The 18412-nt window shown below is 33.4% G+C and overlaps 1 protein-coding gene across 4 annotated transcripts in view; it reads right to left on the bottom strand.

The window, feature by feature from the left end:
* Positions 1 to 18412, bottom strand: part of Dmd (dystrophin) — a 1212244-nt gene that overhangs the window by 585231 nt on the left and 608601 nt on the right. For all 4 annotated transcript variants that reach the window (XM_028765040.1, XM_028765041.1, XM_028765042.1 and 1 more), the window contains one exon: positions 5756 to 5967. In XM_028765040.1, coding sequence (XP_028620873.1) covers positions 5756 to 5967 — 212 coding nt within the window. The remainder of the gene's footprint in view (positions 1 to 5755; positions 5968 to 18412) is intronic.

Genomic DNA, 18412 nt, shown 5'->3' with positions numbered 1-18412 from the left:
GGTTCTAAGGCTGCTAATCCTCAAGACTACTGTGGAAGTATAACACGCCAGAGACTATAATTTTTGGTTAATTTTCTAAGTTTAGAAGAGAATTTCTACAACTCTCTTCCATTTGTTTTTTAGATGAGTGGATTTCTAGAGTCAGCACAATATATTTTCAAATAATGAAAGAGTTCAACTGTGAAACCTAGCTAAAATAATGATGTTGTCCGAGTGTAAAGAAGACAAGACATGGAAACTCTGTCTTAAATATGTATGTGAGTAACAGGGGAAAGTACCCTGATATTAGTTATGTTGTATCAGAGATCTAAGGTATATTCTCTATGTTTTCAGTTTAGTGGCTTCCTAATTTTGCTTTCAGAAGAAAAGGACTATTAGCTTATTGATTCTTCTTCATTTGGCAGTGTTACCGAGAGAAAAAAGGGGAGTTTTAAAATGCATGACCAGATGGTAGGTTCTGAAAAGATGGTCTTAGACAATGTTTTTCATTATTAGATTAGAAGTCACATTGTCAAATTACAAGTTTCAGTCAACTTTGTGACTCTAATATACATACATGCATACATATATCCATATATATCAAAGTATGTATGTTTAACATATATAAAAATCCAGTTATCATTGTACATACCTGTAATACAGATAGAATACTGTCTCATATGTCACACATACACTTAAAATGATAATGCACCCTTTGAGTTTATCAAAAAATTCCCCCTGATTTCTTTATTTTCTACTGAAATAATTTGTGATTTTAAAGTGGCTAGTATAGGTACATTATAGAACAGGTTTTAGTAAGAAAATTAATTACAATTATAATGTATCTATGGTCCAGTAAAAGATGCATTTAAAACATAGGCTTTCTCAGCCTAGGAAATGTTTATTTAATAATTGAAAGTTATTAGTTTTCTCTCTTCAAATAGTTTCAAGTATTAAATAGCCAAATCAGCAAGGCTCAAACAAGATTTCACTTCTCTATTGAATTCATGTACTCTTAGCTCACCCAAGCACAAAACAGCTAATACTGTCACGTTTGAAAAGCTTTTATGCTGAATTTGACACAAAAACAATCACAGAGCAGACAAAAAAAAGGAATTTCTTTTTCAAAAGCTGAAAGGAAAAAAATAAATGGAAAGTGTGAGCCTGGCCAAATCTTTATTGCCACTGGAAAAGAAAGTTCAAAATGATCAAGAAATAATTTTTCCAAAGATCCCATGGCCAAGTTTGGTCCAATCTTAGTCTCGTGAATAGGCTGTGAACTCAACCAAGTTTGTGCCAAATGAAATAAATCCTAGTATGATCAGTGCTGGCAGTTTCAGGTGCCATTGTCATACTACTTTTGTTTTTTTTTTGAAAGTTCTAAATGGCATCATCTCTCACAGGATTCGGTTATGACTTATTGGCAGGAATTTTGTTTAGAGTGGAATCCTGTGTGTGTGGTGTGTGTGTATGTGTGTGTGTGTGTGTGTGTGTTTTGCTTTGGGGGGTGGTTTTGTAACGTCTGTCTCTTGAAAGAGAACATATTTATACCTATCCTAAGAAGATCAAATAAGATATGGTTAATTAAAATAATCTGAATATCAAATGCACATCTTTATTTCATGAAATTAATGGTTTATACAGCAAAGAGAGAATATACAAATAGATTATGTATAGTTTATCATAACTCACTAATTAGTAATTCGTAGAATAGACCATCTGGAGTCTGTTTTTCTGCCTGACCAATGTTCTCCTACTGCTGTCGCTTTCTATCCTGACCATGTTTTTAAGATGGGCTTTCCCAGATGCCATTTCATATGTGATTTCTACTATGTGAATATGGTACTATTTATACAATTGCTTCTCATTATTTTTTTTAACCAAGAGGTGGTTAGTTTTAAAATATCAAATAAGAAAGGTAAGAGTTAAAGATGGAACTTATTGAAATGCTATAAAGAATTAAAAATGATAATAACTAAAAAGTATAAAATGGTGAAAAACCATGTGAAAACACTAAACTGAAAATTCAGAAATTTAAAAATTTATACACATTATTAGAATAATTGATCTTGTACATAATAGTTAGAAGAGATTAAAGATTAAAAATCAATAATGCATCTAGATTCCTGGGAATCAGGATCAGTAAAATTCAAGTATGGTGATTTATCTAAAGTACTAAAAAGATTCCTGGGCATGGTGGCACATGCCTTTAATCCTAGCACTCAGGAGTTGGAAGCAGTTTGGATCTCTGCATGGTTGAGGCTATGCTGGTCTACAAAACAAGTTCCAGGAAAGCTAAGGCTGTTAATCCAGAATAACCTTGTCTTGGAAAAACAAAAAAATGTATAAAAAATCATAGAATTGTGTTAGCATTTGAAATCATTGACAGCTATTTACTAAGAGTAGATTGGGTCATCATCAGTAACGGATGCTGACTGCTATATCCCTGTCTCTCCAAATTCAATAAGGTTCTGGGAAGACTAGTAGGTTCTCTTGGAATCAGAGGAAAACAAATGCAGCAATACTTTATTAGGAGAGAGACGTATTCAGTGTCTGCTTATATCTATTTCCAAAAAGTTTCCTTAAAAGAAAATTGTAAATGATAAGCCTGCCAGCATCTCTCAGTAGTGAAAATACATTTAGCTATGAAAAGATCTTTTATTTGTTCCCCAACTTTGCAAAGAATTAAAAATAGTTGTTTTGTCTAAATGAATATAATTTGAAATTCTCTTCAGTTTTTCAGAGTAGAAAATACTGTGAAAAATTTCCCATATTATACTATTGAGTTACTTTCTTTTTCAGCCAGTTGGCTTATCAATAATATCTTATTTGTCAATGAATAATTACTGTTGTCTCTTTCTGAGCCTCATAATGTTTTGTCAATATGTTTTATTTACACAGAAAGTGAGTGGAGAAGAAATTGTGTAAAGTCATCTACAATAATAATTGATACAAATTCCTATTCCATATCCCTATTCCTATCAAAAGAAGTTACTGAACCTCATTAGCCTTCAGTCTTCTCATACCGCTAAAAGGGGGCACTTTTCATAAGAAGTGACTGAGAGAACTAATTAAAAGAATGAATTTAAAATGATTAACGGTTTTTAGCATACAAAAAACACTCAACTTTAGTATTAGAAATAGGATTGTTTTGCTATTCATTTATACCATTCAGGGGAGGAGGTGGGTAAGAATATGTTTTGGCTATCATTATCGTCTGCCTTATGACCATATATTTACTGTGACAGCCATGCCTATCATTAAATTTCTAAAAGAAGACAATACCTACAATCTGTATAGATAATGGCTGAGTCATTTTGATGAAGTAGACAGAACACTACTACTCAAAGACATTTTTAAAACTCTTGAACAGGATACTAATTATAATAAAATACTGCATTGTATTAGGTCTTTTAAAAACGTTTGTTCAGATATATAAACTGTTTTGTTTTCTTCTTCTATATTTTATTTTCATTTAGTCTTTTTAAACAGCTACTTATTTCACCCTAATAATTCCTAACACCCCTTGTGATTCTCTCAGGGAAAAATTATTTTTTCGATAGTCATTGTTTAGAGTCAAATATAGCACTATTTATATCTCATTTTCCCTGTCTATCTCAAACCCTCTTTGTGATAATTTTGTACCCATTAAAACTTTTTATGATCTGTGAAATTCGTAGTACACTAACTTATAGATATGACCAGAGCAATCAAGAATAACCATGTGGATTGAATTTCAAATAGTCAGACTAAGAATTAAGAAAACAATTATTAGAAATTACTTATGTATCTGTATCAGGAAATTAATAATAATAGAGGGCATAATGAGTCTTAAAATCCTACATGGCTTTCTGGAATTTTTTTATACCAAAGATCTTAACTTCATAGCAGCTTAGATCCTCTAACATAGTAGCTTTGATGAAGATTGGCTAAAAGCTTATTAATACCATTCAGTGTATCTGAAATTAACTGGGAAAAAGATTTGGTCAGTGAGACATGGTAGAAATACTAGACCTTCCATAAAATTCATCAACTAAATGAGCACATTCTCAGTGGCTTTATGGCAACCTGTATGTTTAAAACAATAGTTTAAAAAAAAACTAGAAAAGCTTATTCCCAAGTGACCAGTTGGACAGAAATTGTAGAAAAAGGATTTATCAGCTTCTAATAGACTGTAACTAACAAATCAATTATTATTAATTTTGATTGTATTATATTCTTGATATCTCAGGTTTTATTTCTCAATACAACTTAATACAATATAAACAGACTACCTTGGAAATGAGATATTTTAGAAATTTAAAAAAATACATTATCCAAAAATATTACATTTTTTCTTAGGTAACATAACTTGTTTCAGCTTCAGATCCTTGCCTACCAGAAAGACTTTCTGATGGAGTGAAGAAAAAAGTGGAGAGTTTTTGATCAAATATCCAACCATACACACCTTCCAACTATGTTATTTTACTGGCTAAAAGAAAATATCTCTTAACAATATCCACTGTTTAGCATTTAATATCTCAGATGGCCAATACATGTAAAATTTGAAATCTTATCATTATATGTATATAAAGCATCAAGCATGGTACTTGATAAAATGAATTCACTTTATTTCTTTACCTTTTCCTTTTAGCCTAGAGAGTGCTAAACTCTAAGTGGAAAGATATTTCTAATGTTTTTTAAGAAAAGAAAAAAAGAAGGAAGAATAAAAGACATAGAAAATGCTGTGCTAACATCAGAGAATGGGGGAAGAAAGTGAGAGTATAATTTCCCCTTATACCTTTTCTGATATCCACCTACTCCCTAATCTAGTTAGAGCCAGTGAGATAAGGGGGAATATATTTATTACTTTTCCTAAAAAGAGATTAATGATGAATATTGTTAACATCATACTACTATAGAAGTATGGAGTGAATATTATCTTTGAAGTGTTCTTAAAAGAATAGAGTGGAGTAAAATCCAGGTGTTAAGCAGGGATTTATCTCACTTAGTAGAGTGAATAGGGGAATTCTTGAATTCAGCCCCCAAAAGAAATTTAGCATGTTGGAAACACACAGGTCTGTAATTCCAGGAGATGTAGGCAGAAAGATCAGGAGTGAAGGCAAAAATAGGCTATGCAAGACCCTGTATTAACTAAAGAAAAACAAAACTAACAAACTTTGTTCACACTATAAGACAAAAGTTAACTTTAAGGTTACAGTGGGCCATCAATTTTCTTCTAATCTGCACTGTGTCTCAAAATTTTAGACAGGTAGGTGTAGTGGCACTCATCTGTAATCTTGAGGATTTTGAGTTTGAGATTTTGTTTCCAACCAGACTTCCCAAGATCCCAGGGACTAAACCACCAACCAAAGAATATACATGGAGGGACTCATGGCTCCAGCTGTATATGTAGCAGAGAATGGACTTATTTAACATTAATGGGAGGGAAGGCCCTTGGTCCTGTGAAGGCTCCATGCCCCAGTGTAGGGGAATGCCAGGGTGGTGAGGTAGGAGTGAGTGGGTGGGTTGGGGAGCACCCTCATAGAAGCAGGGGGAGGGAGGATGGGATAGAGTTTTGTGGAGGGGAACCCAGAAGGGGGATATTTGCAGTGTAAATAAAGTTAACCAATAAAAAAAGAGAATTCTGTCTCAAAAACAAACAATAAAAGCAAGAGTTCCAGTTTTCATTTTTTAAATGTAATTTTCACTAAAAACCATTAAATTTTAAGCTATGGCATGCTTTCATTTTCTATAACAAGTATTTTATTTTTAAAAAGATATGTTTGACACTAACCTTGGTTTCTGTGATCTTCTTTTGGATTGCGTCCATTGTGTGAGGATCTTCTTTCCATGAGTCTAGCTTGCCTCTGGCCTGTCCTATGACCTCTTCAGCTTTTTCCTTAGCTTCTAGCCATTGTGTTGAATCCTTTAACATTTCATTCAACTGTTGTCTCCTGTTCTGCAGCTGTTCTTGTACCTCATCCCACTGAATCTGAATTCTTTCAACTGGAATGAAAGGAAAAATAAAGGAGAGTAAGTACTACGGAAGAGAAGACAGTGGAATTTAAGATCTAAATGCCATTGCACATGTATATTTTTCATTAAAAATATCCAAAGTGCTATGACTGGGATAGGTAGAATAATTAATAAAATGATTTCTTCACTCAAGTGGCAAATTTTACTTTCTATTAAATTACTTGCATGCAAATAAACTAGAATATTGGTGCTATGTTTAGAACTATAAATTCAATTTTAGATTCTGGTATCAAATAACTATTATTTCTTAGAGAGGTACTGAAGGGCTTGAGCACTTACTTGTGAGTGTAAGGATCTATGTTTGGATATTCCAAAGCCAGAATCAAGATGGGAAACAGACAAAGGCTCAATGAGCTCATTGGGTAGCTAGTCTGTCTTACTTAGTGATGTTTCAAATTAAAGAGAGAATTTGTTTCAAAGAAATGGTGGAAAACACCTGGGGAATGGCTGCGGAGGTTGTGCTCTGGCCTTCATGTTCAAATGAGAACAAATAAGAGAAGACATTGATCTTTATACATACTAACAAGGACATTTGGACAAATATACTTGATGCATATGCCACTGTGAAGGAGATTTTATACCAAATATTACCAACATTGTAATAATATCCAGATGATATGAGTCCATGATTCTTATAGGTATCAATACATTTTGGGCACAATATCTTTGCCTTTTCCTATTCCAATTCTTTTTATGATAAATTTGACATTTCAAAGAGGTCTCTAGATAACAAATTATTCATGAGGTTTTTTTGTGAGCAGTTTTTTATATCTATGGTTTAAGATATAACATTTTCCTTCTAGGTATATCTTTGATAACTAACTGCATATTCAAATATCATTATTATATATGAAGAGTTTTCCTGATCAACATTTGTACAGCCATGGATTCTTATTACACACTACTGCGATTTATAGATTTACTTTTCAATCTCTCACTCTACATAGTAGACACCTTACTTGCAAGGCGAGGGATTTGTAATGGATGCTGCTAGTGACCAATCTATATACCTTTGGTACTTTCCTTGAGTACTCATTAGCAAGCACTTGCATTAATACAAGCATGAAGGATTTCTCTTGTCTTGAACAGACTTTCAGGGAGAATTAAAGCCCCAGTAGCAGTATTAAGGCAATGGCAGACAAAAGTTGGAAGAAAGCTACTCCTTGATCCCTGCCCTTGTTGCTTTCAGGTAAAAACTATGAAAAGTATTTTCCACTATTCTCTCAGAGTTCCCTTAGAAATGCTGAACAACTGTTAAAAACAACAGCCTCCAAAATAACTGGCTTCCTTAGTTTCTTTCTTTCCCTATCTCTGTTCCACTCCCCTACGGGTAATTTATTTGATTACCTTACAAATAAATCACATTTTCCTCTATCATTCTGAGGTTTGTTTCTTGGAAAACCTAGTTCAAATTAGTATTAGTATATTCACTAAAATAAAAAAATATCAAGCTGTTTGCAAGATGGCTTAGTTGGTAAAGGCATATGCTGCTCAGCTTGATGATCAAAGGTCAAACTCTAGGACTGATATGGTAGAAAGTTGTTCTCTGTTCTCCACATGTGCTGCGTGGTACATGTACCCCTCTCATCCACCTATCTACCCACAAATGTGTATGTACATAAAAACAAACAAATGTTAGTAACTTTTTAAAAAAGAAAGTGTTACCAAGTCACTGGTGCACAGATTATCACTTGGCATTTAGTATACTTCCAGTAATACTTTGCCAAATGAATTATACTAAAAGACAATTTCAATTCTCCATATTCTTTTTTTATAACAATGAAACAATGATGATTCCAAAGTCAACCCTTTTTCTAAATCTTCAGTCATTCTTATTGAAAAACAATCATTGTCTTTTTATTAAGTTTCCACTTAATATTGTTTCAATAATTGTTAAAACTTCTATTTTATTGTCCTTATTGACACTCATAATATCCATTTCACATAAATCAATGTTCTGTGATTTTGGAGTTCTATGGTTCTAATTTGATTTTCAAGTCTATATTTTCAGGGAATTTTTCTACATTTTTTTACTAATTTAATTTGTGTTAGTCATATTGTCTATTTGTGTTAAATGCCTTTAAAATCATGCTTGTTAGTAGAATATCATCATATGCTTTGAATTCTGTAGACAAAATGTATAATGAATTGAAGAATCCTTTAGGTTGAGTTGTTTAATCCTTTTTGAGTGTTTGAAATTCAATAATTGACAAAGTAATACAAAAAAGTCTTTCTATTTTATAGCATTTTAAAACGTAGAACTACATTAGATTAAATATCCAACAAAGGGGAGAGAGAACCTGTAGAAACCATATCCAGAAGTTAGGCAAGGCTCCTGGTTGACAGATGGGGCCACTCACCCATCTGCAAAACGTTAACTCAGAATTGTTCCTGTTTAAAGGACACACAGGGACAAATAGTAGAGCAGAGACTGCAAGAAAGGCCATCCAGTGACTGCCCCACCTGGAGATCCATCACATATACAGTCACCAAACCCAGACACTATTGAGGATACAGGGAACTGCTTACTGACAGGAGCCTGATATCATTGTCTCCTGAGAGCCTCTGCCAGAGTGTGACAAATACAGAGGCAGATTCTTGTAGCCAACCATTGGACTGAGCATGGGGTCCCCAATGGAAGAGTTAGAGAAAGGACTGAAGGAGCTGATGGGATTTGCAACCCCATAGGAAGAACAACAATATCAACCAAACAAAACACCCACAGATCCCAGGGACTAAACTACCAACCAAAGAGTACACATGGATGGACCAATGGCTCCAGCTACATATGTAGCATAGCCCCTTACATCAATGGGAGGGGGAACTTTGTTCTGTGGAGGCTTGATGCCCCAGTGTAGAGGAATGCTAAGATGGTGAGGCAGGAGTGGGTGGGTAAGTGGCACTCTCATAGAAGCGGGGGGAGGGGAGATGGGATGGGGGTTTATGGAGGGAAACCCAGAAGGGGGATAACATTTGAAATGTAAATAAAAAAATAATAAATAAAAAATAAACTAAGAATCACATTGAACTCTAGAAGGTAACAACCACAAATAGTGTATTATCAATTAAGTATAATTTGATGAATACTATAAAGAGAGAAGTATGTATCACTGTAAAATAATGTACATGTATGAAAATTCATTTTGAAGTGGAGAAATTATGGAGAGATTGCCTTTACAAGAGGACATAAGCATAAGGCTTTAGAGAAATAAACACTCAATTTACCAAGTTTGTAAAAAACAGTATTAGACTTGCAATTCTATTTCAAGTTATATAGTCAACAGAAGGTCATATTTATTTATATTTACCAAAAGATTCACTTTCCATGTCTCTTAAACTAATGTATGCATATGTTGTATCTCTTTCTGTGTCTATCTATCATATTCTCTCTCTCTCTCTCTCTCTCTCTGTATCTATCATCTACCTACCTACCTACCTACCTACCTACTACCTACATGCCTACCTACCTATTCATCTGTCTGTGATCTTGTGGTAAATTGAGTGAGAGATTTATGACTATTTTCAACAATACAGATAGATCTCAAAAATATAATGTTGATGGTTACAGTTGATCAGATATTGAAAACATGTTTGATTAAATGCATCATAATAAACTGAGGAAAAAAGAATAAGAGATTTTAGGACTCTGAAAAGTAGTTATGTTTGGATTCATATGAAGGTGTCTGACAAGGTTCTGATAATACCCTGTTTCTAGAGTTGTGTAGTTTTTACACAGATGCATTCTGTTTGTGATTATTTAATAAGTTAGATGCTATTGCTGAATAAAATTATCATTATATATTGGAATTTAATAAGTAAATATAATAAAATGTTATTTAAATTATGAAATATATTATATGTATAATTTAGAAGTTCTTTTCAAAGTAGTACAACATGTATTATATGAATTATTTTGCTAAAGTTACAATATAGTATAGGGCTTGTATTTCTGCAGATGTTGTTCAGTGATTAAAAAGGAAAATAATATGCTTGCCCACCACAAACGAGCTCTTCGTCTGTTCTTCTGTATCACAAAAGGAGACTATGTAAGGTATATTTACGGGACAATGAACTAGGCTAGACTTGACTTGCCATAACAGATTAGACCATAAAGACTAATCAGTTGTTCACCTATTGAGTAAAAAAAAGAAGTGGGCAACGCAGTTGATTAACTGGTAGTAATCACCAGGGAAGACCTTGAACAAATACATGTAGAAAATTTTAGAAGCATTACAGGTATTTCATTTTGTCAAAAGATGAAAGAGGCATAAAATCTAAAGATCATCAAAGCAAAGCTGTTATTCTGGAAATGGTTCAGTGTGGGACTTGGACAGCATACAGATCTAGTAATTGTCCATAATGGGCAGCAATTCAAATTACAGATTTTTATCACACTTGCAACACTTCCCCCCAGGAGATTGATTGACCAAAGATGTATTATGGCAATACATTTGGTCACTAGAGCTCATACTGTTAGATTTACATTTACACCAGATTCCACTGACATACAAAAGTGAAATAATAATAAAATATATGCACATATACGAAGACAATCTGTGCATGTTTCTAATTGAAAAGCATCTCAGAAATACACATTTTTTCCTCATAGAGGTCCACTGCAGAAAGCTTCTCAACTGATTTACAGAGTAAATAGATGCTGGATAATGAAGGGAAGTAAATAACCAAAGCTACGACTCAGAACGACAGACTGGGACACAGCATGAGTCTTGATTTACAGGTCTCCAAAAGTGTCAAATTGGAAACCCAGTAATCATGCTAAGAATCACAATATTGCAGAAAGAAACAGTTCAGTTGATTAAGTACTAACCAATTCGTTACTTCACGCTCTTAAATGAGCTATGTTTGATTGTTGATATACATTCTTGACTGAAATAAATTCCTACGGCTTTCTCAGGAATGACTGGTATGTAAGAAAAGAAATGATTGCTATTTTGAACATCCACTGCTACTGAACAAAGAATAGCAATTTCAGCACTGATGTTATAGCCTGAGAATTACTACTTTGTGCTATTAAATTTTAGAAAGTATCCTTGATTTTCAGTGTGTCCTGGATTCTAGCCCTAGTTTTGTAATTAAACAGCAAATTTTAATTTGAAAAGTTAATTTAGTGGCAAGCATCAGCTTCCTCAACTGAAAAAAAAGTAAAATAATTAACAGCTGGATAGCCACAAAGTTATTGTGATGGCAAATTTAAGCAAGGGGCACAAGCATAAAGGGCCTTGTTAAGCAAGGTGCTACTGCTTTTCTAAAAGGAAAAGACCAAACAACAGATTATCAGGACCCATCCATGATATGCTAGGAGTACACAGTGTGGATTTTAATGATCTCACAGATAATCCAATATTCCATGTAGAAAATACTAGGCTGGAACACTTATACTGTGGGCTAATCTTCTGAGGTCACATGAGCAAATGAAAAGAACAGATATGATCACCTGTATGGAAAAATAAGGGAAAATGATCCTGAGTACAGTCAAGATAATGAACTCTGAACTATATTTTTGTGGTTAGAAAAAAAAAACATGGAGAATTACAGACTGTCTCCTGAGGCAATAAATACAGAAATTACCATTAATGTATTTCTGTACTTAACTTCATAACAAGAATTATGTTGATATATTTCAATGTTTGACCTTCAAAGACTTAAAGCAGTGAAAAGCAAAAAATAGTATTAACCAAATTATAGATGATATTGACGTATATTCTCTTGATTTCCAAGAAGCATTTAACATGAGTTTGTGGAAGACCTATAAATATGTAAGTACTACAAAAGAAGTTCAAAACAAGTTCATAAAGAACAAGAAGAGGAATATATGGTAACATGTATGCTACAATCCATTTAGGAAGAAGAGAGGAGGAATATGGTTACAGTGCTATACCTATACCATATCAGATGATAGAGAGAAGAAATCAAGGGAACATAAGGAAGATCTAGTTAATATTATCAAATGGACTATGTGCTTTTCTTCTAATCTCCAAAACCAGCAATGAAGGGATAACAAAACATTTAAGTCCACAGATGATAGAAGCAGAATAAATATTGAATTTAAAGTATATCAATATCAACCAAACAGATAATATTTGTTTGGAGCATGGAAGTGATCATTAATTTACTCTTAATTGTATACTAAGTATATTGTAATATAGAGGTAATAACAAAAGAGATCAGTAATCTACAGAGATTAAGTAAATAATGGCCATGATTCATTATCTGTATCTGTCCCTAATTTGCTCTCAATTTTAGGTGTAAAGATGTGCAATTATCTGCTTATCTAACATTTCTCCAGGCTTCTTAAAGTTTGAGTGATGAAACAAAGAGTAAGCAGATTGGCTGTGCTATGGGAATCTTTCCAGCTGTAACAAGTTGTGACATGCATGTTTCTTAATGCTTCTGCTGGAGGTAGAAGACTGAAAAATTTAGCCAACACTGTGATTTCATGTGCAATCAACATATCAAGAGCCATCTTGTTCCCCTAGATGGTCATTAGTCATGTTTCACCTTGATAATCCTGTGGCCACATACTCAGTCATGCTGATAAAGTAAGATAAAGTCAGATAAAGTAAGCTCAAGCCAACCTTTAAAATGTCCTTTTCTGGATTGATGGTGCTTTTCTCTTTGTATCTTGATAGAGGCATACACCACATCAGTATGTATGTTTTATTCATAAAAGCTCATCAAATAGAATACTGAGATGTATGTTAAACTTAGGTTGATATAGACAAAAGAAATGTCCTGAATAATGAACTCTAGATAAAGAAATATCTGTTGTATTTAAGGGTAAAATGAACTGATACCGCAGAATTACTTTGGAATGCAACAGAAAAAAATGAAGATTGTGGGTAGTCAAAGAGATGAAGTAATTGAGCAGGCTCTGGGTTTTAAATGGTGAGTTCTTGGCTATACTGCAAAGCTTTCAGTTTCTTTTCCCTTTTGAAACATTTCAAAGCATTAAATTGTTAAGTAAAGCATTTTCCACAGCAAACAAAGCAGCAATATACTACTTAAGCAGGTTTGGAATTTGCTAACACCTCTTTTGAATGTTGAAAAAAATACCACCTGTAGAAATAGACGTTTAAAAGATATTAAACAAGATTGATAAGAATGCAATGAGCAAATTCTTTGCTCAAATTCACACTAAATGTGAATGGAGTGGAGCCAGAAATGAACATTAGACTAGTTTCTTTGTTTTCCAATCATTAGGCTGGCGAATATATACTGGGTGACAATGTTAAAAGTATGGTAAATAGACCTTTGAAACAGATAGATAATGAGTATATCTTCTAAGGAATGTTTATTGTCCTACTTGGCTTAGTAATCACATGAAAGTTCTTATTATGGAAAATGATTTTAAAAATGGGGAAACTATTAGTATACATAAAAGCTTTACAAGTACCTGCAAATACCCATATGTTTAAATGCTTCATCTCCAGCTTGTCTTTGCTAAAGGAGTCTGAAAATCTTTAAGAGGTAAGACGTAGTGCAATGATCATATTGATCAAATGTAGTGCTTTGGATAATTGAATATGAGTCCTAAAAGAGGATTGTAAATCTTTTTTTTTCCTCTCTCTGTCATTTGCTTCCTTCTAACCATGAGATGATGTGTGGTTTTGTCTCCCTGTGGATCCTGCCATGGCATTTTCCACTAGCAAACAAAACAACAAAACAAAACAAAACAGGCCTACCCAACTTTTCACTTCATAAGTTGGTTATCTCCAGGATTTATTGCAGTGGCAGAAAGTTGACTAATACAAGAACTGTAAAATATTTGAGTTTATTATTCTAGGTCACATGCAAGTCACAGACAAGAAACTATCTAGATGTAACATAAACATAGTCTATTGTTGGGTAATTCATCTGTCCAGTCACCCAGTCACTGCATAATTAGTTGTCAAATATAGGAAACAAAATGCAAACAGCATAAAAACTTATAGAAACAGTCCCATTACAATTACAACACCACAGATTTATTAACATTCCAAAACCATGCAATGTACATAAAATATCCATCCATCACTACAAATTTGTACAACATTTATGCATTCATTGGAATACAAACATCTTTTCCATTAACACCCATGAAATTTCATTTGTACACCGTGTACTCAAACTTTGATGTTAATGAATGAAGAAAAGCAAATGCTATCAGAAAAATGACATGGGTGTACTATCATTGTTATGAAAACACTCCACAGATTCGTCTTTCAAGTTAAGCAAATAAAAATTATTTGCACTGGTATAATGCACTAAATACAAACTATTTGTAAAATATAAAATCATGCACATATGTGTTCTTCCTTAGCTAGCTTTTCTCTTCAGTTTGAGGTGCTCCTCTGTCTGACACATGGATCCATTCTTGTACTCTATTTTCCAGTCTGTTCTACTTCTTGATGCCAATTATCCTATTTCAAAAATTTCTGTATTTTTAATCTTATTCTAGAACACATCTATTTCTTCCAATGTATAAAAGAAAACAAGAATTAAGCAAATGAACATGCCCCATAGTTTTTTTTGTCCATTCCTTTCCATGCACCTAACAAATCATGTCTTTCTTATCCACAGAACAGTGATTCAAACAAAGCACTTGGTGTGGCAGGATGGGAGGATACCCAGGGGAGGACCCACATTCTTAGACAGAAGAGAAGGGGGTCTGTGGAGGGATTCTCTGTGTGTGTGTGTGTTGGGGGTGTAACTGGGAGCAGGAGTAGGCAAGGATCAGGATGGAAAATGAATAAACATATAAATTAATGAGAAAAAAGATGGCTTGGATCACAGCAAACTTCGGCTCTCTCCTTGATTTTCTAAGCAAGGATTTTCATTTTAAACAAGATTCTTCTGGTGATTTAATATTCATGCTAGAGTCTGAGAAGTACTAGTTTCTACCCAGCATTCCCACAATCATATCTCAGGTGATGTTCCCACCCAATGCAAATTGACTTTTGCCACTGAAATTGCTTTTACAGATGATAGCAGCAACCTTCAAGTTGCTATAGCACCAGAGCTCATAGACTATGTATTTATTTTCATAAAGTGCCCTTCATTATGTGTCATCACTGACAAAGACTTCTTATGTGTTCTCTTCTAATTAAGAGAACAGAATAGTGCTTTCATTTTGTTCTAACAGTTTGGCCACTTCTCAGATTTTTCTGTCTACCCCTTAAATATTGCTATTCATTGGGCGGGGCATCTCTCTTTAATTTCTGCTTCATTTACATATTCTCCCTGGTGAATTCATTTCCATATACTGCATCATTTGCTACCTCTCTGGTGAGCTCATTCAAATCTCTGTATTAAGCAATCTCTTGAGATCCACAGAGCCAGCTGCCTGCTAAATCACTTTGAAAGTGTCAATATAACCAAATCTAGCATACCATCACCCTTCCTTTGTCTAACTCCTAACACATCTGTTTTTCTATCTTCTCATATAAGGAGAAACATACAAACCGTCCTCAGTTCCACTTACCTCCTGTATTTTAACAAAGAATTCCAAGTCATATAACCTTTCAACCTTTTTAATTGCTCTTCTAACCTCTCTATCATCTGACTATCTCTTCCTTAGGCTGCTTTAATTAAAAGCCCCCTGTTGCTTTCTCTAATTGTTAGATCATAAGCTTTTCTACCTACTTGAATTACCTGGGGTACTTTAAAAAATATCAGTGTCTGGAACCTAGTCCTAAAGGTTCTGAATTAATTGGTTTGGGATAGAATCAAGGCAACACCATTTTTGAAAGTTTCCTGTAGTGATTCTACTATGTAGCTAAAATGCAAATTAATAATCTAATACTGGCCTTTTGTATTGTTTATCCCTCTTCATTACTTTGGTCAAATAAGTCTTTTGAAGATAAAAATCTAATTCTGTCTGTCATCATATATAAAATTCCACTCATTTTACATTCCTCTGTGCTATCTAGGTATAATAAAAATGACACACTCTCTTATAAGACATTTGAAAAAGTAGCCTTTACTTTATGTTTTAGTTTCTTACCTTCTGATGCTTGATGTAAAGCCTGTTCTCACAGATGATTCTTCAGCATATGTTCTGTGAGCTAACATCTCCCCTGTGTGTGTTTTCTGTTCACAAGTTTCTGTCCTTTTTTAGATGGCACAGTCTGCTTAAGCATCATTACCATTAATCATTTGTTCTCCCTGATCATTCTCTTTGAGTAAACCAAAGGTTGCATCACTCTGTCTTTTTGAGTTTCTTAATCATTTTCTTTTCGTTTCCTTATCTTAGCCCTGAATAAACAGATTGCACTGTTTAGTAATTGTTTATTTAATGTCTGATGTACCTATTACCTGATGATGGGCCACCCATTTATGTACTTAGGAGAAGTGAGTATGGGACATAGGAGGAGATAAAAATGTGTAGAATGGACAAATACCACTTGTTAATCATCCACAGGGCATTATGATAAAGACAAAAATGCTCACAGACATATAGACTACATAAAGTTATTACATATATGTAATAAGTGCTATGAGAATAAAATATGTATTTAAATAATTTATGAAAATGGGAATCTTTATTCAAGGGAAATAAATTGATGAAAGTATAGCCCAATTCTTACTTTCAGATTATCATGTAGAGAAACCAAATATTGAATTATATGTAAAGATCAATTAGTTAGGCTTCATTTAGTGCATATATAAAAAATAATCCTCTTATTTAAGATAAAGACACTACCCTCAATTATAAAGTATATTTTAGTATAATGCATTAGATAAAAAGTTAAAAAGTAAAATATATAAGACTGGAATTGACATTTAAAAACCCTATTTTCATGTTTTTTTCCTATTGAAACCTTAGCAATTCACAAACTTTAACAGTAAAAAGTTTGAAATGTGAGAGAAACATGCATAATTCTTTGCCCATTCTAATGATGCCAATACAAGTAAAAAAACGTACAGTTCAAACTATGTAAATAAACTCTGAATTTTAGCACAAATTGTGAAGTACCATGGTAGCTTCTAAATTAAACATTTTAATTTATAGAAAAGAAAATGAAATATATGTATATAGCTTCTACATTTTCCATTTCCTTTGGTTGAATGATAGCTGTACATCCAGAGAAGAAAGACCAATGAGAGAGAGAGAGAGAAAAGGAGAATACCATGGGGGAAATATATGGCTAAGAAATTTACAAAAGGAATGGTCTAATTGCCTTAATTTTAAAAGAAAAATCTTCTGACAGAATTCCCATAGTAAAAAAAAAAATAAAACCCACAGACAAATGTAACCAGATATAATCTATGTGAAAAATGTTTTATGAATTCCAAAGTGACAGCAAATATGAAGCACTGTTGTTGTTTCCTCTAAAATGAGATATAGAATATCATCATATTTCAGCAATTGAAGCAAGCAAATAATTCTTTTTAAAACATACAAAACAGATGTATTTAACCTTTGCAAAATGACACAAAACAGTGACAGAACATGGTATCAGACAAAAGAATCTTTTCTCTATGGTCTTAGACATGTAAAACTATTGGAACATTTGACAATTGCTTTTTTTATTTGTATGTCATGTGTTTATTGATGTCTGTTCAACGCTCTTTTAATATATACCAACCTTTACGTTGATAACCTCTCATGTGTCTGAGAATGATTTAGAATGTATATATACATCAAATAAAAAGTAATAACTGTTACATAATAACATATGCATATTTCCTGGATAAATGTTTTCTACGTAAACAATTTCGTTCCATATTCACTTGTATTGAATCACTTTCCTTTGCTATATCTTCAAGATAAAATCAATTTAAATGCACCATTCATGAGAAATCAAAGCTAAATATGGATTTTTATAGTTCCTTGGAGTCTCTGTTGTTATAGTATTTGAGTCTTCATTCTCTTTGGAATGAAAATCATAAGAAGTGACACTACTTATTCTGAATATCAGTCATGAAACTGTTAACTGGAGTATAGATTATGGGAGTGAGACGAGAAAAGATGTACAATTTCAGAAGATAATATCAGGTAAGACATACAGGCATAGCCTAATAATGGGTGATAAACAGGAAGAATCCATGAGCAATATATCATAGGATGGAAAGCATGAGGACAGTATCCAAACTCAGGGCCATTCCTAGAATTCATTTCTTGGTATATGGTAAGTGTGCCATTAATGATTCTGATGAAAAGCGACTGGCATTAGTTAATCATTGCAATCCCTTCAAAGGATCTAAGTCCCAACTTTGCCATCCTCTCCCAACTGTAACAGTTAATTATCTGTTGCTGTGATAAACACCATGACCCAAAGTAACTTGGGAAGAAAAGGGTTTATTATAGCTTACAGCTGTAGTCCATCGTGAAAAGCAGCTAGGTCAGGAACTTAACAGAGACCATAGAGGAATACAGTTTACTGGATTGCTCCCCCATGGCTTCCTCATATTA

Source organism: Grammomys surdaster, unplaced genomic scaffold (assembly GCF_004785775.1).
Source record: "Grammomys surdaster isolate TR1022 unplaced genomic scaffold, NIH_TR_1.0 148, whole genome shotgun sequence".
NCBI classification, from domain to species: domain Eukaryota; kingdom Metazoa; phylum Chordata; class Mammalia; order Rodentia; family Muridae; genus Grammomys; species Grammomys surdaster.
The sequence above is the reverse complement of the archived record's forward strand: the minus strand, read 5'-3'. Positions and strand labels throughout refer to the sequence as shown.